The 24,203-nt window shown below is 42.8% G+C and overlaps 1 protein-coding gene and 1 long non-coding RNA gene across 2 annotated transcripts; one reads left to right on the plus strand and one right to left on the minus strand.

Annotated features, from left to right (window-relative positions):
* Window positions 1-1,375: 1,375 nt before the first annotated feature.
* On the minus strand, window positions 1,376-17,745 carry LOC310672338. Its single transcript, XR_014508532.1, has 3 exons — window positions 17,619-17,745; window positions 1,681-1,772; window positions 1,376-1,528 (listed from the first exon to the last, which is right to left on the minus strand). It is a non-coding gene; the product is annotated as an uncharacterized lncRNA (long non-coding RNA).
* On the plus strand, window positions 14,153-18,830 carry LOC310672334 (fibrinogen-like protein 1-like protein). The gene is made up of 3 exons (XM_083429387.1): window positions 14,153-14,257; window positions 16,657-16,819; window positions 17,644-18,830. The coding sequence occupies exons 2-3, from the start codon at window positions 16,666-16,668 to the stop codon at window positions 18,303-18,305; spliced, it is 816 nt and encodes a 271-aa protein (XP_083285513.1). The 5' UTR covers window positions 14,153-14,257; window positions 16,657-16,665; the 3' UTR covers window positions 18,306-18,830.
* Window positions 18,831-24,203: the final 5,373 nt, after the last annotated feature.

Below are 24,203 nucleotides of genomic sequence, written 5' to 3' on the forward strand. Positions count from 1 at the left end.
CATTGTTACGTAAAAGAGCATACCATGGAAGATGAATGGATAAGAGCAGCACCTAAGAACACAGGCTGAAGGAGATAGTAAAAGACAGTCATACAAGAGGTTGGAATTCCAGGTAAGGAGCATAATACGACATAGCATACATACAGGTGCACTGGAAAGACCAAAATCGCTACCTGAACTCTCACAAAAATACAGGTTACTATTAATGGCTGTGTAATCTGAAGGACGGTTCTTGTTAGCAAATTGCAGCCGCCATTGTTAATTATTATCTGGTTCTAAGAGCCACAGAAGCATTCAGTGTTCCAGTAGATCTGGTTCCCATATGTCTGTCAGTCAGATCAATTGCTGCAACATCGGAGTGATTAATTCAGTCCTGCATATTTTTGTGGCAGTGCACAAAACTGGGTGTGTCGATTAGTCAAGAGCTACAGAGAGCTGTTTCCATTTTTGCATTTATTGCCTCCGATGAGAAATACCAAACATGCTAGTTTACTCAGAGGTGAGCCCTGCTGGGCTTCACTGGATTATTCCTTTCTGACCTCAGCGTCACCCACTTTACTTTGTACTAAAGACAGCTGAAGAGAAATAAAAGCTTTCCTCCAAGCCATACATACAACCAGATGAAAAAAAGGCATGGAATACTTCCATTAGTTTTTAATCACATAATATATTATAATAATAGTAATTTATTATTTATATACCCGCCCATCTGGCTGGGTTTCCCCAGCTACTCTGGGTGGCTTCCAACTGAATATTAAAAACAATACAGCACCAGACATAAAAAACTTCCCTAAAGAGGGCTGCCTTCAGTTGTCTTTTAAAAGTATAAAAGGTAAAGGTACCCCTGCCCGTACGGGCCAGTCTTGACAGACTCTAGGGTTGTGCGCCCATCTCACTCAAGAGGCCGGGGGCCAGCGCTGTCCGGAGACACTTCCAGGTCACGTGGCCAGAGCCGCGAGCCAGAGCCGCACACGGAAACGCCGTTTACCTTCCCGCTAGTAAGCGATCCCTATTTATCTACTTGCACCCGGGAGTGCTTTCGAACTGCTAGGTTGGCAGGTGCTGGGACCGAACAACGGGAGCGCACCCCGCTGCGGGGATTCGCACCGCCGACCTTTCGTTCGGCAAGCCCTAGGCGCTGAGGCTTTTACCCACAGCGCCACCCACGTCCCACTTTTAAAAGTATAATAGTTGTTTATACTTTAACTTTTAAAAGTATAATAGTTGTTTATTTCCTTGACATCTGATGGGAGGGCGTTCCACAGGGCAGGCGCCACTACCGAGAAGGCCCTCTGTCTGGTTCCCTGTAACCTCACTTCTCGCAATGAAGGCCCTCGGCTGGACCTCAGCGTCCGAGCAGAACGATGGGGGTGGAGACGCTTCTTCAGGTATACAGGACCGAGGCTGTTTAGGGCTTTAAAGGTCAGCACCAACACTTTGAATTGTGCTCAGAAACGTACTGGGAGCCAATGCAGATCTCTCAGAACCGGTGTTATGTGGTCCTGGTGGCCACTCCCTTCCTGTTGTTCTAATATTAAATAGAATGGGGAGGATACTTTTTAAAACCATGGAAAAGATGCAGGAAACAGGAGAAAAGGATAGAAGATTGGAAAGGATTCAGGAGATGATGCTGACTGGATAAAATATGAGTGGGGAAGCTGGAGTTCCCCCTGTGCTTACGAGTGTGTAGGGCACATGAATAAAATCCAAACTTCAGTTCCTGACCTCGCCCATGAAGATTCTTGGGTAGCAGGGCTGGGGAAAATCTTTTCCTGAAACAGAGGAGAAAGGATTAAACTAGATATACCAACTGTCTGATTACTACAAGGTCACTTATTCTGCTGTGTACAACAACGGCCAGATGCCTGGAACAAATTAGCTGTTATAAATTTCATGATACTACTGAGAGGAGGTCAGATGGAAGTCTACTGTATGCCAGTCTCAAACCTGTGGAATAATCCACCAAGAAGACCCATTTCCCCACATCTGTAACTACAATGGAATGTGACATTCCTCAGTTCAAAGGATTTACTCATTCAGCCACTCCTATACCCATATCAGAAAGCAACCTACATATGACTAAGTGTGGGTTGCATTCAATGAAATCTCCTGTGTCATTAGCATTATACAAATGATCAAGGAAAACTATGTTCTCTAGTGTTGCATAATTTTGCCTACACTGCCACTTAGGGAAATGTTTCAGGGTGTGGCCTTGCTGGAGATTTTCAGGAGATAAGTGCTTTGTGCTTTAGAAAAACAGATTCGGATTCCAGCATTCTTCGGCAGAGACTTTCTGCCCCCCTGTGTAGCATTTCTGCATGTATAATGACACAATATTTAGTGCACGGTCTAAAGGTGATCACAGTTGAATGGCCATGTCTTTGGTTACAGTACGGGGAGGGTCATCAGTCCTTTTTGTAGAGATGCTGTAGTGGCCCAGAGCCTGGTCCAGATTCCAAATGCAAAGCTCAGTGGGGGTTGGAGGGGGAGATCAAACTCTTATTGGGGATATGGTTTTATGAACAGGTGCTTATTAGTAAAGGGGAACCAGTTGCAACATTGCAAAGAACAAGTAAAGGGGAGGGAATCCTCCCCTCACTTCTAATTCCTTGTACTCATAACTGAAGATCAAGCATCCAGTGATGCTCCTTGGAGCTGATGTTACTCCAAGTAGCCTATTTTAATAAATACAGTGGTACCTCGGGTTACAGACGCTTCAGGTTACAGACACTTCAGGTTACAGACTCCGCTAACCCAGAAATAGTACCTCGGGTCAAGAACTTTGCTTCAGGATGAGAACAGAAATCGTGCTCTGGTGCCATGGCGGCAGCAGGAGGCCCCATTAGCTAAAGTGGTGCTTCAGGTTAAGAACAGTTTTAGGTTAAGAATGGACTGAATTAAGTACTTAACCCGAGGTACCACTGTACTGTATTTGAGTAAATATTTTATTTGCTACACTCTCATTTCTCTACATAAGAAAGTTATTGTGGGTGAAAGCTGTGGTACCTTAGAGATAATTGCCTCGATTGTTAAGTTGTACAGCAGAAACCATAAGGCGATTGTGGGCCATCTTTTGAGATGTTTGTTTCACGGAGCTGAAAGCGCTGCTCTATTAAATGGAGCAGAGAACAAATGCTTTATTGGCTACTGGGCAGATGCTGCTTTGGCAGGCCTTCAATATTTGGCTAAATTTGCTTAGGGTGCCATCAGATGTAGTCTTTTAATACCACTGCCAGCCAACTACATCCCCATGGAATCACACTGGGAGATTCAGTTCTTTTAGAGCAGCACTCACAAGACTTATGGTGACTTATAGTTACGTGAATGAATTATTTTGGCCTCTATAGCCTGAACTCTGTGGGATGCAGAATGAACTAAGGACTAGCTGATCTCTGCTGGGTGGCCAAGTATGGGGGGTGAAGGGCATTCTGCACATGTTCTAATTCTTCAGTGTTTCTGTGTTTTATCTTTCCCCTTATATCCAGGGTTGCTGGGGGCAGGACTCTCTACCTGCTCTTATTATGAGATCATCTGCACACCAGGGTGGTAGATTCCAAACTTAAATGTGGCAACCAGCCCCTTCTGCCTTTAATAATTACATAGGCTGCAGAGGCACTTGCCCAATATGTACTTTTCCATGCATGCATTAAAGGCACAGGAAACCTGCCCCCCACAAAAAAGCCTTCCAGGCTTCACCTGTCTGCCAGCAAGTATCTGATGTGTGCTATCCCATCTTCACACCCAAATTACACATCATTTGGTTTCTGGAGGTCATGACTCAAAGGGCAGTTTGTTTCACTCTGATGGCTGGGAATCAGTGAACCTGCCCTGTGTTGTGTAAAAGGGGATGCAAATGCCTCAGGGGGCTTGGAATGGAATATATAGGATTTTCTCCTGAACTAATTTTTAAGAACTAACCTCGCTTAGTATTGACTGCAAAACCTCTGATGTGCTCTGTGAGCTTTAGAGTGCCATGGGCAGGGTGGGAGTGGAGTCAGAGAAATCATTACGAATGAACGTGTACCTGCTAACCAATTGAATACAGTGCTAATTGGCAGGGAGCTGACAGGAACCCAATGCTCACCCCTTCATAGGAGACACATAGGTACAGTTTTGTCCTGTATAAGGAAATTAAGCATTCTTAACAGATGTAGTATTAGTCTCTGTCATCTACGGCAAATGCTTACGATTCCATCCACCTTACTGTATATGCTGTCTGTAATAAGCAATGAATGGAAAGAGCAGCAAGGACTCAATTTTTAAAATGAAAAACAAAATACTATTATATATCTTGCCTAAAGACACTATTATCACAATAGCCTTGATTTCGTTGGCTGGATTTTGCAACAGCAAAAATGGAGGAAGAAATCCCTGTCCATATGTTTACTGACACTCTCAAAAATCTTATTATTATTCTATCTTTGTAGTGAGCAACATGTAGCCTTCCAGATGATAGTGGACAGCCATTATCCTCCACCACTGGCCATACTGGCTGGGGCTGATTCAGAGGCCAACAGCTGGAGGTTCACAGGCTGTCAACACCTGTTCTGAATGCTTGATAATTTCATCTTTAATAATATATTCCATCAATTTAAGCAGAGTATATTAAGCTAATCAGCCTGTAATTTCCTGCACCCCCCTTAAAAAATTTATATTCCATTGGCTGCTTTCCACTCCTCTAGTACAGAGACCAACCTTAAGGACAAGTTACATGTTTTTCTTAGAAGATCAGTAATTTCACACTTGGATTCCTTAGGTGGATCCCATCTGGACCTGATGTTAATTTTAAATCTGTCAATAAGGTCTAGCTCATCATCTCTTGTAACCACCATTTACCTTAGTTCTTTAGGATCCCTTACGGAGAAAGTCAGTTCAGGCATAGATATATGCACTAGATCTTCTGTAGTAAAGACAGATGCAAATAATTCATTCAACTCCACCCCCCGGCCCATTTTTTTATCCTCCTTATTTCGTGATTACAATTACACAATGGTCAGTTACTACTTGAAAAATGTTTGCCTGTGCCTACTCTCAGTTGCACAAGATTCTGAGGTTGCATCTTTACAAACACAAAGTTTCACTCTGAGGATAATTGCTGGCTGGCTTCCATCTGTCTGAAATGACACTGGAGTGCACGTCAGGGGTGAAGTCAAATCACTGGAGAATCACCAAGAGCAAAACATCAACTGGGGTGGTGGGTGCAAGCCCTATGTAGTATACTGCATAGTGTACCTATGTAGTAATACTACATTTTGGATTGGGTGATTGCAGAATTCCAGATTCATTGGGCAGAATTGCCCAAGTGTATATATAACATGTCATTTCCTAGCTTTGATCTTACTCTTAGTGGAGTGTGTTGGGAAGTCATTAAAACTGCATGTAGTGGCATGGTTGAAACACACTGTTTCAACTGATGAGACATCACCACCACTCAAAAAAATCTCAAAAATGAAGTGATTGAATAGAAATCACTAGTGCAAAAGACATTCACTTAGAATTTAAGAATTCTGAGCACAGGGATTTGAGTATGACAGCTGAACTGAGCTCACAGTCCTTCCATACAAAAAAACCACTGTGGTTACCCGCCCACCCAGATTTCTTCATTTCACAGTATATCAAGGTGGGGTGGGTGAGTCATTTTGTTGCAGCCATTGTTAAAACAAGTGGGAGTCCTAAAGCATTGCTGATCTACTTCAGATCACAGTGAGATCTACCAGCAGACACCAATCTCCCTTCTGCCCTTCTAGATCTGTACACACCGCTGCAGAAGAGGCTTCACAAAAGGTTTTGTAGCAGCAGTTGCACGACTACTTGGACAGGACTCCCCTTGAGTTAAATGGTCTGGATATTTTAGCACGGTGCTCCAAATTCCAAGCCCTGTTACTTGCGACAACTAAATCCCTTGGATTTCAAATAAACTTATTTTAAAATGTGCCTTTGGAATGCAGCCTAAATATTTTTGCACCATAAATAATTCCAGTACTCTTAAAAAAAAAGTTTGTATGCAGTGTGCATCCTGTGAATTTATGATGGGTGGCAGCAAATGCCAACCACCACCTGACTTTGTGTCAGGCCATGATGAGTTGCCTCTTACTCAGAGAGTAGAGTGGCTACTACAGCAGCCTGACCAAATGGTTGCTGATGTGGATTTTGCTGCAGCTGTTGTCCTTTGTCTGCTTTCTTCTATCATGTCATCACTGAGGGTGCCAACTGGCAGCAGTACCCTGGGAAAGCACACCAGTGCCTATGAAAATACAATGGCCTAGTCGTTCCGAATCGGTGGTTTATGCCAACAAGATTTCACCTCTCTGCTGCAGCACAGACCACCAGGACAAATGCAGTGGCCTGGGATATGCAACACGGACCAAATGAGCAAACAGGGGCCTGCCATTCTGTGCAAGGGGAGAGGTATGGATGTAGAGGTCAACAATCCTTTTTTTATGAGCCAGGAGCCACTTCACAGCCACTCTGAGGTGGAGGCATCAAATAGGGTCCTTAAAAAAGATTACCGTAGGTTTGGCTGTATTCTTGTTTGTTTCTTTCATTTATTTGTGACTTATCCCCACTGTGCTCATAGAAATTGCAGATGAAAATATAATGAAGGGGCGGCAAGCACTTTGGAGGCTAAGTTTTGGATTCCAGATATAATTGTTAATTTGGAGAACTATATTTTATCCTGTAAAGAATGAAAAGGAAGTTAACATACTAGGTTTCTTTTAATTGTTACTGTTATTGCTTTTAAATCAGCTTTTCCTCTTCCTGTCCCTGCCCTCAATAGTTTTTTTAAAAAAATATTGCAAGTCTTTGGCAAGAAATGTGCTTTGCATGTGCATTTGACAATAAAGTGTTACATTCAAAAATGGGATATTTTGTTAGATAACATCCTTGCCGAGAGGATTTGACTGCTATAATGGATGATAAACTGTTTGTGATTCAGCAGTGTAGTATAACTGTGTCATGGGCATTCATAGCATATGTAGATATATACTATCAAAACCCATTTTCTATTCCCATGTTCTAGGACAAGTGCAGACAAACTGAAGAAAATTCTAAAGCGACTGGCAAAGATGGCAGAAGGTTTTGCAAGCGCATCACTGGAAGACAAATCCAAGACATCACCTTTGTTTAGTTTGAAAAGAAGCTCAAGAAAGGACACAGTAGATATTAAAATGTCACAAACAAGATGGATGCAGAAATTGTCCGCTATATTATTGGAGACAGTGGTACAAGCAAGCAGAGAGTTACTGTAATTCAGGCTTCCTTAAACTCGGCCCTCCAGATGTTTTTTGGCCTACAACTCCCATGATCCCTAGCTAGCAGGACCAGTGGTCAGGGATGATGGGAATTGTAGTCTCAAAACTTCTGGAGCGCCGAGTTTGAGGAAGCCTGCTGTAATTGACGCCTGGTTCATTTTTTCCATTCTGACACCTCTCCCAACCAGTTCCTTCATACATTCCTACACTACCTTCTGGTCTGCTCCCAGCTCCAGAACCAACTATTTGTGCTTGCCTTCAAAACCTTCTCTGGCCTTTTCTTTCCCCTCATCTCTCATATCCCACTATGAATGTGCTTGTGACCTTCTGTCCTGGCCCACCCCAGCTAAGAAACCACAAATCTGATACGTAAATCTTTATGGACAAAAGAAGCACTTACAGCAACTCCCACAGTGCTCTGGATTAACATGCACACACATGCCTCTAGCATTAGGCAGCTGTCCCCCAGATGTGTGCCCTGCTGTCGTAGCCCCGTTGCTGGGCTAGGAGTCTCTGAGGAACCCTTGTCTGAGAGCAGAATTCATATAGTCAGGGGATCCAGAGGTCAGGTTATCCAGATGATCACAGGGACAAGGGACCAGATGGAAAGCAGGAAGGTTGGATCAGGAACCATAGACACTATTTCCAGCATCTGAGTGCTGCTGAGAGCTCTGTTTAAGAAGGCTGGAGCCAGCTGATTCCCACCAGTGCCTTCTTCTCCTGTCCTTGAAAGCTGATCAGCTGCAGTGGAGACATTCTGCCTTCTACCCCTTCAGGCTGCTGCTCAGCAGGTGAAACGGACTCCTGGCCCATGACACCCGCAGAGCAGTTACAGCCACAGTGAGACCCTGCCCTTCTGCCAGCTTATATACTGTCCCCTGTTGGGTTGTATTTCTGCAACCTGAGACTTCTTCTGCATGGAAGTCGCTGCTGCTCTTCCTGCTTCAAGCCCCTCCTGGTTCTGAGACAACAAGGTGGGGAATCTACTGACCCATCTGTTGCCTGAACAGTCTCTTCTTCTTCTGCCACAGACTGTGTGCCTGCCTCTGTCTTGGAAAACCCTGGCTCTTCCTCCTTCTCTTGCCCTGGCAGTCAGACATGTAGTGCCAGACTAGGAGCTGGGAGACCAGGGTTCAAATCCCCACTCAGCCATGAAGCTGTTGATGTTGGGCCCACCTAACCACTGGGTGGTTATGTGAATTAAACGTTGAGTTCCTTGCAGACAATTTGGGATAGAAATGCAATAAATAAATAATAATGATAATAATTAATGCATTTTATCCTATTGACTGTTAAGCCTTGCCTCCACTTCTTCTGTTTCATCCCCATGTAGAATTTTAGCTTGTAGACTCACTGCCTTCTCGTACTCTCTATAGAGCATCATTCCCTTCACATCACCATATATTTAATATACAGGGGAAAACACCAGACCATAAAAGGTCAAGGGAATAAATTGGCCACAAGAGTAGGACAGACTCCCCACCCCCACCTCCACTGGAGGCTTTCCATGAGAAGCCAAATAAATCTTTAGGCATCATGGATTTTCTTTAGAAAGCCCTGCTTGGATACACAAGGCTAGATGAGATTATCTCCCAATATGATTAGGGAGAAATATGGTTCTGTCACACACACACACACACACACACACACGAAGCAAACTGGTACCAACTTCTCCCAGGATCAGACTGAACAACACAGGATGTCTAAACAAAGAAATCTAACCATGACCACCACAGATTGAAAAATACATCGTGTGCAGATTCATTAATTGTTCAACACTTGATACCCTAGCCTAATAGAAAAATCAATGGAGGAATCAAGTATTAGGAATATACTGTTCATTCCCCTGTAAGATTAATTACTTGTGTCCCCTTTTAATCTTATCCCCTTCTATTATTCTTTCTGCATTTGCAACAGGTTTTGAAAAACCTACAGAATCCATCAGATGCTGCCATAAGACGATTATTTTTGCTCCCACACAGAAACAAAGGGCTGTGCTTGCTTTCCTTCAACCAGGGAAAATGTTCTGTCAGATGCAATTAGTGGGTCGGGATCTTACAGCATTTTCTTTTTTAACTAAATAGCACAGCCTCGCTAATGGTGCTGGGTGAGATTTGGCACTCAGCGTTCATGCAGATGGTCTGGCTGTTAGACCATGATGATGCATTTGTCTGCTGCATTTATAAGCCCTGGAAAAACAAAGCTTCTGCCATCCGTGGCAAAGCCCGCATTGTATTCCTTATGCCATAGTTGGAAAACTTGACGCCGTTTGATCCTAGCACTAGGCTGTGGTGCACTATTTTAAGAGTACCTCTAGGAGGCAGTGTGGTCCAGAGAATTCCTTCTGAAAAACAGAAGCTCATCAGGTCGAAGAGCCAGGACTCAGCAAAGTGCTTAGTTTGAAAGGCCAAAACTGGGAAGAGACACTGAAAATCTGCGATTGGATTCAAGATGGAGGGAAATTGCTTGGTGGGGAGGAAGGTTAATCCCGTTCTCCAAATGCCATGGTTCCAATCTCATTCGTTTTCCCACCTGATGACTTGAAGAGAAGAGAAGAAGAAGAGTTTGGATTTGATATCCCGCTTTATCACTACCCTAAGGATGCGGGTGGCGCTGTGGGTAAAACCTCAGCACCTAGGACTTGCCAATCGTATGGTCGGCGGTTCGAATCCCCACGGCGGGGTGAGCTCCCGTCTTTCGGTCCCAGCTCCTGCCCACCTAGCAGTTCGAAAGCACCCCTAAGTGCAAGTAGATAAATAGGTACCGCTCTGGCGGGAAGGTAAACGGCGTTTCCGTGTGCTGCGCTGGTGCTGGCTCACCAGAGCAGCTTCGTCACGCTGGCCACGTGACCCAGAAGTGTCTCCGGACAGCGCTGGCCCCCGGCCTCTTAAGTGAGATGGGCGCACAACCCTAGAGTCGGACACGACTGGCCCGTACGGGCAGGGGTACCTTTACCTTTACCTTAAGGAGTCTGAAAGCGGCTAACAATCTCCTTTCCCTTCCTCCCCCACAACAAACACTCTGTGAGTTGAGTGAGGCCCAAGGTCACCCAGCAGCTGCATGTGGAGGAGTGGGGACGGGAACCCGGTTCACCAGATTACGAGTGCACCGCTCTTAACCACTACACCACACTGGCTTGGAGAAAGTGTTAACCCCTCACCCAGTTCTGTGGCTCCTATCTAATTTACCCCCCTTTTTTCCAGAAAGAAAGAGAAAGAAATTAAAGAGATGGAGGTGCAGAACATGGCTCTGTAGGATGTCCTTGGGTTTGGCTTATGGTGCTGTAGCATGGCTGGAAAAAATATGCTTTTCCACGGAATTCCTCCAAGGAGTGAGTGGGATGCCTGTTTATGATTCAGAGATGAAGGGAAAACCCTGGCAAGACGCAGCATTTGATGAACTGAGTCTGCCCATGTATCTTGAATCAAAGGATCAGTAGGATTACCTACTTTGTCACTTTCAATAAGCTCTTGGGAATGGAACTAAAACCAGACCCCCTTTTGCTTGAATAAAATCACAAATGAAATTTTGAATAAAAATTTAAACTGAGTTTTTAAAATGTAAACCAAGTGGTACTATTATTATTATTAATTAAAAATGTACACACAGCTTGTTTTAAATCAACTGGATAAAACCCCTGTTAAACCTATGATTATAATTACTTAAAACTGAACGAGGAGCTCTCCATCGTGCATTGAATTAAAGGCAACTTTATGTGTGTCAGTGAAGGACTACATGGAATTTTTTCTGGACAAGAACTATAACTCTGGCACAATTGGTTTTGTACTATGTTGTTAGTGCAGATTTAAAAGTGGGGGCCATGAATTAGGAAGTCGCCACAGATTTTGGAATCCAGCTCCTGGTCTTCACAAGAAAGATAATTCACTTTACCCATTTTAGCAAACTGGTGCATTTCTATTTTTATATAACTTAGGGGGGGGGAGCAATTCTAACTCCCCAATTCACTAGTTTGAAGGGGTTAGGAGTGATTAGATGTGTGTCCAGCAGAGAAGGGTTTTGCAAGCACATGGGCATGTCTGCTGCAGAGGCCCTCCGTATACCTACGGATAGTTCCAAGGGCATAAAGATACAACTGGTAGTGGTTTTTGCAGTAGTAGTTGGTGTAAGGCTGCAAAACAAATCCATTGAATCCAAAGTCCCTTTATTCTTTTTTTGGGGGGGGGGGGCAAGCAATGGACGTCCTCATCTAGGCTTGGAGCTGTTAGTAAAACTAATTTCCACTGCATTAGAACCAAGGAGTGGAATTTTAAAAATGTGGAGATCAGGGCAGACAATTCACCACTTCACACCCTCCCAATTTCACTGTGAGCTTTGTGATTTGCTACAAATTTGTTTGAATTAGGGACACTTCCTTTTCGTCCTAGAAAAGCCCAGGGCCCCCAGGGCCGTGTTTAGCAGATGCGGTGCCAGCGTGCAAATATCCGCTCAGCGCCCACAAATTACTATGGATAGTGGGGGGAGGGGGCGAAGCTGCGCACTGCCAGCCATGGGGGGGGGGCAAATCCCCCCCATGCCGCTGTGGGAGAGCAATCCCCATGGAGGCTTGAGAAGAAAGCTGCACACCCGCCAACTATATGGTTGGCGGGGCGCAGCTGGCAGGTGTGCAGGTAAAGGGGAGGCCACTGGCAAAGCCGCACAGTTCCCCCACTCTCTGGGATGCCCCTAAGAGGCCAGCACCCTGGCCCATAAGCCCTATGGGAAATACAGCTCTGCATCTGCCAAGTATCTCCCAACCAGCCCCTGCGGCTGGAACGTTCTGAGCCATTGTTGTCTCTAAAAGAAACAGACACGTGCCGTGAGCAAAAATGTTGAAATTTGGTTATGTCTCATTAGTCCTATTGTGTTCAGTGGGACTTACTCCCATGAAAGCGTGTCTGGGATTGCATCCTTCATTTAATGCAATTTTGTACTGTTTTTCTTGGGTGTATCCTGCTTCTAATTAGCATTCTTAATTCACTACAGTTTGACACAGAGTGAACGTACACATTTAAATAAACTATGTATACTGTAAAATCAGTCAAAATACCAATGAACTTATAAAACATGTATACCCTCTTATTATTTGTTTGTTTGTTGCATAAACCATATATATCCCACTTTTTGAGGAACTTCCTCCACAAAGGAGCTTATAATCTCCAGTAAAAAACAAGACCACCTGACAATAAAATATACAAAATGTAAAATACAGTAAAGCTAAAAGTTAAAGCAGCATAAAAGTACAAAAATAGTAAATAAAGCATGATGCAGAAAGAAAAACAATATTCTAGGCAGAGTAAATAGTCCATTTAATTGTAAATAAACTTTTGGTGGTTGAATTAATCATTTAGTATGTATCATTTTTTAAGAAATATGTAAGTAAGGTAAAGGACCACTGGATGGTTAAGTCCTTCCAATTGGTAAGCCCAAGAGGCTCAGAGGTTTAGACCACAGCATCACCCACATCTCTATTAAGAAATATATGAAGTACTTATGAGAAAGATTATTGAATTCTTTTTTGTAAAAATAACCAAAGGAAGCTGTATAGGTCCATAAGAAAAATGCTACAATCCACAGTTGGGCAACGTCTTAATAGGATTATCTACAGGTTCCCAAAATAGTAAACACACTTCTGAGCTCTTCAGAATTATCAGGATGGATGGATGTTGCACAAACCAGGGGGTAGACCGAAGGAGAATGTGTGCCAAAAATGGCTTTGTGTTGTAGCCATGAAGTCTGCATCACCTTAAAACCAAGATGGAGTGAGGGGAAGATTGCAGTGCTGATTTAAATCAGTTTCTGTTCTGCTATAACTACTTTTGTGTTATATCACTTCCTTCAAGGAACACTTTAACTGTACTTGGTAGGATCCCAAGAATTCTTCTCAGCTCTTTTGTGCCTGCTCCTGCCCCAGTCCGAAGTGCAGTTCCCTCAAAGATGGGACAGAAACAAAAAGGTATTGAAGCAATTTAAGGCTGCGGTGTAGACATACCTGGAGTAGATCATTGTCATACAAGAGTATATGATCACCGGAGTTAGATCACCGGTGTGGTCTGCTGCTTCTTATCTATTTACACTGACTGGCAGCAGCTCTCCACCATTTCAGACAGGGGTATGGGGCATTTTTTATCCCTACCTAGATCAGGGACCTTTTCCGTGCAAAACATCTGCACTACCACTCCCTGAGAGATGTACCCTCCCAGGTGAAGATGCCATCGCATTGCTCCATGTGCTTTGTTTTCAGGCAACTCGAACTAGAATGTCCACCCTCGCTCTTGCTCCTCATAAATGTTCCCCCCAAACTCTAGCAAAAATGTTCAGAGGTGAGAAAAGGTATTGAATGTGTGTAAGGGTTTTGATTTGCACAGAAACGATCCCTAGATGATCTGAGTTTACCCTGTGCGCACACATATGGGCACACACATGCCCGTCCACCCATTTATTGTAAGGGATTGATTTCAAAATAAATTATCACTGAAGAGCATGAGGGAAGCCCCTTAATTATATTCCGGTTGGTGAATGGTGCAGCAGATGGAAACCGTCTGAAGATTTGCTTAAAATAGCTGCTTGTTGCCAAACTGTGCCACCCAGAGAGCAAACTTTTAGGTGGATCATTTGAGCTAAAGCCATAGGTGGGCATTCAATCTTTCAGGAAGTTTCCCCGTTGCCATTGGCTGTGTTGACAGAAAGTTGAAATTACTTGGCAAACATAATTCATCCATTGCACATCATTTATGGTACTTAAGGGTTTGTAGGGCACACCCCAAAGCAGCAGGAACTGTTTAAGATTATATCCCCTACTTTTCTGTAACCCATTTACAAGCTGTTCCTGCGTGACTGGGCACCCAATGACACTTTATGCAAACATCTATAATTAGCTATTTACTTTGCTTGCCCATCCCAGTATAAAGTATGAGCATATAAGCAAAATAAAAATCATTTGTGTTGTCTGAAAGAGCCTTCTTCAGATCATGCAATCTTGCCTCTAAGAAGAATCAGTAAGAAAGGTAAGTTCTAACCTCCATTTTCTCTCCTTACTAGATTTAGTTCTTCTTATTCAAAACAGGCTGTTAAACTTCGGCACAACATACAACCTCACTCCCCCTATTGTTCTTTGAAAAGAACCTAATTGCCATGTTTAAGATCAATAACATGTTGACTGTCAAAATTATGTCCCAAGTTCTAAAATATGATTGTGGGGTTTATGTGCCACTTTTCAAATTCTTGGAGAAGTTCAAAAACCCCAGCATGCCAGCTGAAGAGACCCATATTGGGCATCACATACAATATGTTATGTATATCAATATTACCACAAATAATAGGGACCTTGGGTAGATAGTCCCTAGCCTAAGGATCCTACAACCCAGTCAGACAACAGGTAAAGACAATGGAAACAAAGAAACAAGAAGCAAAGATTTAAGATTTAAAATGAACTGTGTCCATATAAATAGTGCTGCATTCTGAGTAAGCAACCATTTTCATTAGATAGTCAGCAGTGATTGGGTAACTAACATATAGATACTAAGCCTGTGTCTGGTTTACTTAATCGGCTCCAATGACAAGGCAAGAGTGTTGGTACCTTTGGAGCTAAAATTTGGAGCAAGAGCACAGTTAAGTCTTATTGGGAGAAAGGGTGCATGGTATGGTTGCTGATTGCAGTGGATATCCTCATGTTTTTCTGTCCCACCATGATATCCCATTGAATTGGTGTGAAGGCATCAGTAGCACTTCAGGTTTTACCCTGAGAAAACTAAAACTAATTCTCCAGAAATGTGTTCAGATCTGGAACAATAAATGAATTTATTCATTTCATTCAATACTGCCCTTTATCCAAGGATTACAGGATGGTTTACAATATAAAAGCACCAAAAGACACGACATAGTAACAAACAAAACAATAACCCGCCATCCCAGTACGTTGGCTGCAAAGTTAGACCTATAGCCACATACCTGGAACTAAGCCCCATAGAACTAAATGGGACATACTTCTGAGTAGAAATGTATAGGAATGCACCTGAAGTTAATTGTCCTGCTGAAATGAAATGGGTTTGGGACTTTGCTCCACTCCTATTGATTTCAGTGGGAATTAAACACAACAAACTTAATTCAACTACATTTTGGAGTGGTGGTTGCAATGATCATTTTAAAGTTTTCCAAAAGGAATTCTTTTTTTAGTGCACAGTATACATGTGGCTCCCCCCCCCCCGCCAAAAAAGCAGCGTCTCCTTCTATTAGCCAAGCCAGTTTTATTATTCTGTTGCCATGTACAGAATTTAGGAAAGAAATTAAGTTTTGAATTAGGAAACAGAAATAAACAGGCTTTCAGTCCTAAAGCCAGGCTTTAATCTCAACCAATACATTTGTATAGTCATCAAAGTGCAAAGGGTTCATTGGATCTCTGATGCTAAGCAGAAACAATCATTGGCACACAGTAACAGACCACTCCATTTCTAGGCATTCAGGAAAAGTCCCCAGCATTAACAGTTTATTTTATTAATTTTCGGGTTCAAAAAAGAAAAATTCCATCAAATCTCCAAGGGGACCTAAGGATACATGTGATCCTGTACATCTGGGGCTGTGTACACATTACTGCCTTACAATGCAGCAAGGTTGTCCTGTTTCACTGTGTTTGAAACAGCATTTGCACATTGCTGAATGTATCAGAATGGTTCGATGTTTATCCAAGTCTCCCATCTAAGCCCACGCTAGTGGGATGTCTTCATCTGATGAGCGGTTCTGAATTTGGTCGAAGTTGGGGTTTTATTGTGGGGGAGGGAATGCATCAAAACACAGTGCCTCACACACAAAAAAGCTACAGGATAGCTGTAGACTGTGTGCACAAGGCTTCCCAAAACGAGTGGTGGGAGCACATTGGATACAGAGTACATGGAAGTGTGTACATTGATTCTTAACTTATTCTAATGTCTGTTATTTCCTAGTCCTTTCTACTGATTTCTTTTTAAAATTAATTATACATATTTTTGACTCTGAGTTATGTTGCAGAAATTGTTATAAGAAGGTATATCTGGAAGTGGTTCACAGAGTACAAAATGCCACTAGATTGCAGAAGATAATGATTTTAATTCCTGCACTGGAAGAGGCCTTTTGTCAGAAGGCAGTCATTCACAGTACAGTGGTACCCCGGGTTAAGTACTTAATTTGTTCCAGAGGTCTGTTCTTAACCTGAAGCACCACTTTATCTAATGGGGCCTCCTGCTGCTGCCGCGCCACAGGAGCACGATTTCTGTTCTCATCCTGAAGCAAAGTTCTTAACCCGAGGTACTATTTCTGGGTTAGCGGAGTCTGTAACCTGAAGTGTATGTAACTCGAGGTACCACTGTAGTTCCCTTAGGAAGATGGCGGTGTTGACCCTATTTGTTCATGACCTTGTCTTTTTCCTCTCCAGGTTCCCAAGATGCTACTTTACTCTTCTCTTTGTTTCTGCGTTCTCATTTCCATTTCATCATCTTTAACTAAGGATGAACTGTTATCAAAAATTGCCAATAAACATATGCTGACAACCAAGGACACTGCTTCCCTGATTAATGCTGGAAAAAATGTTTATGAAGGTAACAAAAAGCCCTGAAATGCTACTCAAATGAAATGAAAATATAACAAGAGAGGAAATTTGGTAAGGTGCCATTGCTACCTGATGCAGGGATGGAGAACCTGTAGACTCTCCAAATGTTGTTGGAAAACAACTCCTGTCAGCCCAGTTCATTGGCCATGTTGGCTTGGAAGCTGATGGGAGTTGTAGGCCTAGGCATCTAGAGAAGTCCCCCATCTACTGCTAATGATCACTGGTGATACTCATTGCAAATCTCTTCTGGTCTCCATAGGGCTTAAGGTATGTCTGCTAAGGGAGGGGTTATGTAGCAAAGCCCTAATAGAACTGAATTGAGGCCAGCTGGCAATGGTGCTCCCAGATCATTTTAGACTCTGGTCTTAATGGTGGATTTATTACTTCATGTTCATGTTGTAAGTCAGCCCTCTTGCCTATTCCGCAGAGCGGGGCCCTGGATCTCTTTCTCAAAGTGATGGCGCCACTGCCAGTGAGGGGTATTTAAAAGATTTATAAACTGCTTTATAAATTAAAAAATCAGAGCAGAAAACCAACAATGTATGAAATGTACACCAGAAATAATACAGTTAAAATAACACCAGAAGACGTTCAGCAAGTCATCAATTTAAAAATGCATTCGGAAAAGGCCTTAAGCGCTCTTCAGAAAGAGCAGATTGTTGGAGCATGTCTTATCTCAAGTGGTGATAAGTTCCTTATTAAAGGGTCCACAGCACCAGTCCAAAAACTTCAGCTTGTTGAATTGCTTGTGGGTTTTATTTCTATGTGTCTGCCTGCAAGGTACTTACAAGGAGTCTGGTTCTTCTGTTTCAGAATACATTGCAAGGGACTGCAGAGCAGCTCACCTCCGTGGCAGGAAGCAAAGCGGCCTGTATGTCATCCGTCCCAAATACTCTCCCTTGCTGGCGGTCTACTGTGACATGGAGTATGATGGGGGCGGCTGGACAGTCCTGCACAGAAACAATGCCAACCAAAAGACAGCCTGGTCAAACCCATGGCAGTCTTATAAGCATGGCTTTGGGGACCTGCAGGGAAACCACTGGCTCGGCAATGAATACATGCACCTCTTAACCAACCAGAACGCCTTCTCTGTACGATTTGTCATAACTGACAGTCAAGGGCAAACCAAGTACGCTGAATACCAGAGTTTTAAAGTGGATGATGAAGACAGTGGTTATGCTTTGAGGCTAGGGAACTATACAGGGGATGCTGGGGATTCACTGACCACTATAGGTGAATGGGGAACCCATGACAACATGAGGTTTTCTACTGAAGACAAGGATAATGACCGGAGGGCCAGTACAAACTGTGCACTAGATAATGGTGGTGGCTGGTGGTATGATAACTGTTACTCAGCCCTCCTAACAGGCGACATTCGCTGGAGGGGGTTGTGCTCAGAGGCCATGCCCTGTACATCAGCATACATCATGATTCGACCCAATGGGAAAAATTGCCACATACCTCCAAGATATTAATGAATCGTTTCCTACCACTATAAGAGGCTTCCTCTCATTTTAGATCAGCTCCAAAAACCAACCACGAATATGTAGTTTTATAAGGCCCCAAGATTTAGGACACAATAGTTCTCCAGGAATTTGTTGTAAACCCTCATTGAAAGGAATGAGAGCTACATAGGAGCACAGTAGCTGTGTTCTTAAGCAACTCCCATTCATTTCAGTGGGGCTTATCAGGAGAACTTCCCAGTGGTATCTGCTTTCTTTTCCACCTACCTGAAACAACTGTTAAAGATTTTGGCCAAAATCTAGTCTATGTATCACAGTGCGGATGTCAAGAGAATTACAATACTCTATTGCACATTTCTGAGTGTGAAAAAGTAGTAGCTTATTTAAAAGAGAAGACCCATATAGAGCTGAAATGTCTTTATCTCTGTGCTTTTAATGAAAAATACAAAAAATCATTTGTGATTTACAAATACCTGCAATAAAAGAGAGGGAAATGGCTATTGTTTCATTGTCAAATAAACTCTATGCAAGCATAAATGGAGAATGATTTTGAAGTTGTTTCTCAAATGTGATATTAAGAGAATCCTTTATACGCACATTTACCTGAGAGTAGGTCCTATTGGATTTGCATAAACTTGTATGAGATTTAACTGCATTTCTCTTAAAATTAGAGGTGTAAAAATATTCTTGAGGGTTATGGTTTGACACCTTCTGAACCTGAAAATTATAGATAGTCCAGCCCCTTACTACCTCAGTGGTGCACGATAGCTAGCATACCAGAAGGCTTACAGTCTCACATTTTTTATTCATCCTAGTTCTGTCCATCCCCGTCGCTTCCTCAATGGAGCTAAAAGTGGTGTGCACTGCCTGTTTCTCCTCTCTATCCCCCTTTGTCCCCTCAACAACATCGTGAAGTAGGTTAGACTGAGAGATAGTGACTAGCCTAAGATCATCCAGTAAAATTTATAGCTGAGTGGGGATTTCCACCTGGGTCTATACAAACTGCACCACACTAAAGCTTAAAGAAAACTCCAGTGTGGTCTAAGTGGTTAGATGACTGGACTAAACTAAATCCCCATTCAACTATGAACCTCACTGTGGGATCCTAGGCCAGTCACTATGTGCATGTGATGTGTGTAGTTGTGGTGGCTGTGCCCACATTTGGGGCATGCTGGCATGTGGGCCCCAGAGGGGTTGTAAAGTGGCAATGCAGCCTCCAGGTCTAAAAATGTTAGCCACTCTTGCATTAAGTTAATGCACTACATGTTAATGCAACATATAATGGCACTTGAAGAAAAACAGACACATTTTCATGCAATTGGGGGGGGGGGGAGCTTTCCCAGGAAAATTTCCTCCTGCGCCTTCCATAAACCTATGTCAAACTTCCCTGTGCCAAAGAGAACTTTCTGTTCTAGTGATATTGCACAAATGTAAAGAATAGGAGCAATGTGAACTGTCCTGCACTGACAGAACTCATATTGGTATATTCATTATACAAAATGTGCTCTATCAGCCATGTGTGGTTCATCAATCATGCAAAATTGACTGCTGTCCACAGACCTTTATTCCTCTTAAGTAGCACATTTTTTAACTTAATAGGGGCAGAATTACTGGTATATAGCCAGTCCATAAAAAGAGAAGAAAGTAACTACGTTATATGGGCTCTCTGGCTGAACTTTCACTCTCTTTCCCTCCCCTCATAAACTATGAGCAGGAATCCTGGGTCTGCAGAAGAAAAGTGTAGCCTGCTCAGAGTTACAGGGAAATGTTAGCCAGGACAGGTTTAGCTTCCAGAGTATGAAGAACATTGCCTCTCTACTCTGCAAGAATGGGAAAGAGCTGTAGTTCAGTGGGTAGTGCCTCTGCTTTGCATGCAGAATGTCCCAGCGTCAACCCAAGGTATCTCTAAGTCGTGCTGGGAAAGATTCCTCTCTGAAATCCTGGAGAGCTGCTGCCAGTCAGCATAGAAAATACTGAGCTACATGGACCAGTGTTCTGACTCAGTTCCTCCCCTCTGTTGTTGTTTAGTCGTTTAGTCGTGTCCGACTCTTCGTGACTCCATGGACCAGAGCACGCCAGGCACTCCTGTCTTCCACTGCCTCCCGGAGTTTGATCAGACTCATGTTTGTAGCTTTGAGAACACTGTCCAGCCATCTCGTCCTCTGTCGTCCCCTTCTCCTTGTACCCTCCATCTTTCCCCAACATCAGGGTCTTTTCCAGGGAGTCTTCTCTTCTCATGAGGTGGCCAAAGTATTGGAGTCTCAGCTTCAGGATCTGTCTTTCCAGTGAGCACTTGGGGCTGATTTCCTTCAGAATGGACAGGTTTGATCTTCTTGCAGTCCATGGGACTCTCAAGAGTCTCCTCCAGCACCATAATTCAAAAGCATCAATTCTTCAGTGATCAGCCTTCTTTATGGTCCTCCCCTCTAGGCAACCTATTTATTGAGCATTCATTCTGGTTTGTTTGCTCCAGATGCTCCACAATCTTTGTCACTGTCCTCTGGACACATTCCTCTCTTTTTTTTTTTTGCAAATTTATTTATTTGGGTTTTTCCAATTAAAATTTTACAATAGGATATCAATATATAATATAGAAACAAGATTCTACATAATCTCCTGGACTTCCCTCTGCCGCTTTGTGGGTCCTATTGTTGGTCCTTTCCTCCTGCATCTTTTACAATAATCCAAATATTTTGCATCTCCATTATGTCCAAAATTCATCATTAAACTACAAGTGTTATTCCAGTCCCACTAATGATTTTAGCTGTTTACCATGGTTTGAAAGATAGATTATAAATTTTCCCCATTCCTTATTAAGATTTTGCTCTTCCTGAGTTCTGATTCTTCCGGCCATTTTTGCCATTTCGGCATAGTCCATCAACTTTCCTCTGGACACATTCCAGTTTATCAAATTACTTCTTAAACTGTGATGTCTTCTGTCAATACATTCTAGAATATCATTAGCCCTTTGCCAACGCATCACACTGCTGCATCATGTTTAACTTGCAGTTTACTTAAACCCTTAGAGCCTTTCCCACGTCATCATGTCAAGATTCTGTATCCTGTTTCTATCTCTTAAGATATTTCTTAACCACCACACCCAGTTTAGTGTCATCTGCAAGTTTAAAGAGCATCCCCTCCACCCCTTCATCCAAGTTATTTATAAAGATGTTAAACACCAGCCATTAATTAGCACTCTTTCAGTTTCTATTAATCAATTGCAAACAGTAACACCATCTTGTCCACATTTTACCAATTGGCCAACAAAAATGTAATGGGGGATCTTATTAAAAGTCTTGCTAAAATTAAGATATATTATGTTAAGAGGATTCCCCTGATCTACCAGGGTAATAACAGGGCTGGTGCTAGGATGAGGCAAACTGGGGCAACTGTCTCGAGGAGAAGGTTTGGCAAAATGGCACCCCTTGGACCCCCACACTTACTTCACTACTGGCCCTGCTGCTGCCATCAGCCCAGAGCCTCCGAGTTTTCAGCAGGGCTTTCTCACACAAATATTTGTGTGTATTTATTGTATTATGAAATCACTTTGTGGTACTTCATAGGAAGTGATTCATAAATGAAATAAGCAAATAATATTATAATGGATGTACATTTCAACACACTTTTTATGTGTCTCCCTTACCTCACTGACACAAGAAAATGTAGATATGAAAAGTTTTGGACTGTGTATTATTGTCAAAGTTCTTGCTTATTTCTGAATCAATCAAAACATATGCTCTAATTCAACCACAAATTAATAAACCATATATACTTTTCTATAAGAAGAAAAGAATGGCGAAGTGAGACCCTGTAACTCTGTTTTTCTATGTTATTATAACCAACATATTCCAGACCTTAAAGCCTGTTAGTGACGGCACAATATGTTGAACAGAACTACAATATGTAAGAATGGATGCATGTCCAAACCCTGAATCAGATTTGGCTAAGCACTGATAGTAATAGCATAATAAACTATGGAACTCACTCACACAGAAGGAAGTGATGGCCACCAACTTGGATGGCTTCAAAAGGGGATTAAAGAAAGTGATGTGACGATAAGGCCATGATCACTAGCCATGATGGCTGCGCTCTGCCTCCATGGTTAGAAGCAGTCTTGCTTTTGAATACCACTTGCTGGAAACCACAGGAGTGATGAGTTTTCTTATGCTTGAGTCCTGCTTGTGAGTTTCCCACAGGCATCTGGTTGGCCACTGTGAGAAATGGATGCTGGACTAGATGGGCCCTTGGCTTGATCCAGCATGCTCTTCTTATGTTCTAATGTTCTTGGATTATTATTATTTTATTCTGGACCCAGAAAGCCAGTTGCACTTGTCACACTCGTTGTCCTTTATTTTATATAACTATCTTAATCTAGCCAGCACTTTCCCCACACCAATATGTGATTTAGCCTAGGACTTGCCGATCAGAAGGTTGGCGGTTCGAATTCCCGTGACGGGGTGAGCTCCCGTTGCTTGGTCCCTGCTCCTGCCAACTTAGCAGTTTGAAAGCACATCAAAGTGCAAGTAGATAAATAGGTACCACTCTGATGGGAAGGTAAACAGCGTTTCCGTGTCCTGCTCTGGTTCGCCAGAAGCGGCTTAGTCATGCTGGCCACATGACCCGGAAGTTGTACGCCGGCTCCCTCGGCCAATAAAGTGAGATGAGCGCCGCAACCCCAGAGTCGGTCACGACTGGACCTAATGGTCAGGGGTCCCTTTACCTTTAATCTGATTCAGACTGAAATTCTCAGGTGTCAGAAAAGGTTATTTATGTATACTGCAACTGCAGCCCATGTTTTGTTAGCCCCAAAATGGAAAACTAGCAAGGTCCCGACCAAAGAAGAGTGGCAACTTAAGTTGACAGAATATGCACAACTTGCAGACTTAACATATAGAATAAGAGAACAAACATTTAAAGAAGATTGGAAAATGTTTATTGAATATATGGAAAATAATTGTGTACAGCTGAAAATGCTGGCAGCATTAAGATAAATTCAACAGTGTAAATAAGTTTTGATAGATGCAATAATGGAATACTGATTGGTATATTTCTTGTAAAATATGCAGGGATTTTTGATACATAAAATAAACCATGGAAAGAGAAGAAGGGAAGCCACTGATATCTTAAGGAGATAAAATGAGTATTTTAAATTGTAAAACAGGAAACTGGAGAAAAATAAAATTATACACACATGCGCGCACGCGCGCGCGCGCACACACACAATTCCCATCACCCCTGACCATTGGCCCTGCTGGCTGAGACTGATAGGAGTCCAACAACACCTGGAGGTTAGCCATCCTTGATTAAAAGACTTAAAGAGCAGAAACCCTACACACAATCTCATCTGCCTCCCTCACATTCCCTCAACAATATGAAAAGCAGAAAGATGTTCTTCCTTGTGACACCACTTTTAGAGGAAGAATGTGTGTGAATGTGTTAGCAGCCTAGTCACTTGCCAGTTCCAATGTATAAAACAGAAAGTACAGAATGACTTTCTGTACTTTCCAGATCTGCTGTTCAGCTTCCTTCTTCCTCCAGTCTTGAGTTAATCTTCATTTACAGTGTTTGCCATCAGGAGGTGGCCCGTCAGACAGTCTATATGTCCACGCAAGTCTGCTATCTTTCTAGAACTTGAGGTCTCTAGTAAAGATAACGTCTTAAGAGCAAACAGATGACATGCACGCACATGCTGTGTGTTGCTCCTGGTAGTGCCCCGCTCATTAAATATACAGCTCAAAGTTTCCACTGCGGATAGCAGAAGTTGAAATCAAATGCCTTAGGAAAGCATGAAGCTACCTAGAACTGACTCAAACCATTGGTCCATCTAGCGTTGTCTATACTGACTGAGAGTGACTCTCTAGGGCAGGCATGGCCAAACTTCACCCTCCAGATGTTTTGGGACTACAACTC

The sequence above is a fragment of the Podarcis tiliguerta genome (assembly GCF_965153285.1).
Source record: "Podarcis tiliguerta genome assembly, chromosome: 1".
NCBI lineage: Eukaryota > Metazoa > Chordata > Lepidosauria > Squamata > Lacertidae > Podarcis > Podarcis tiliguerta.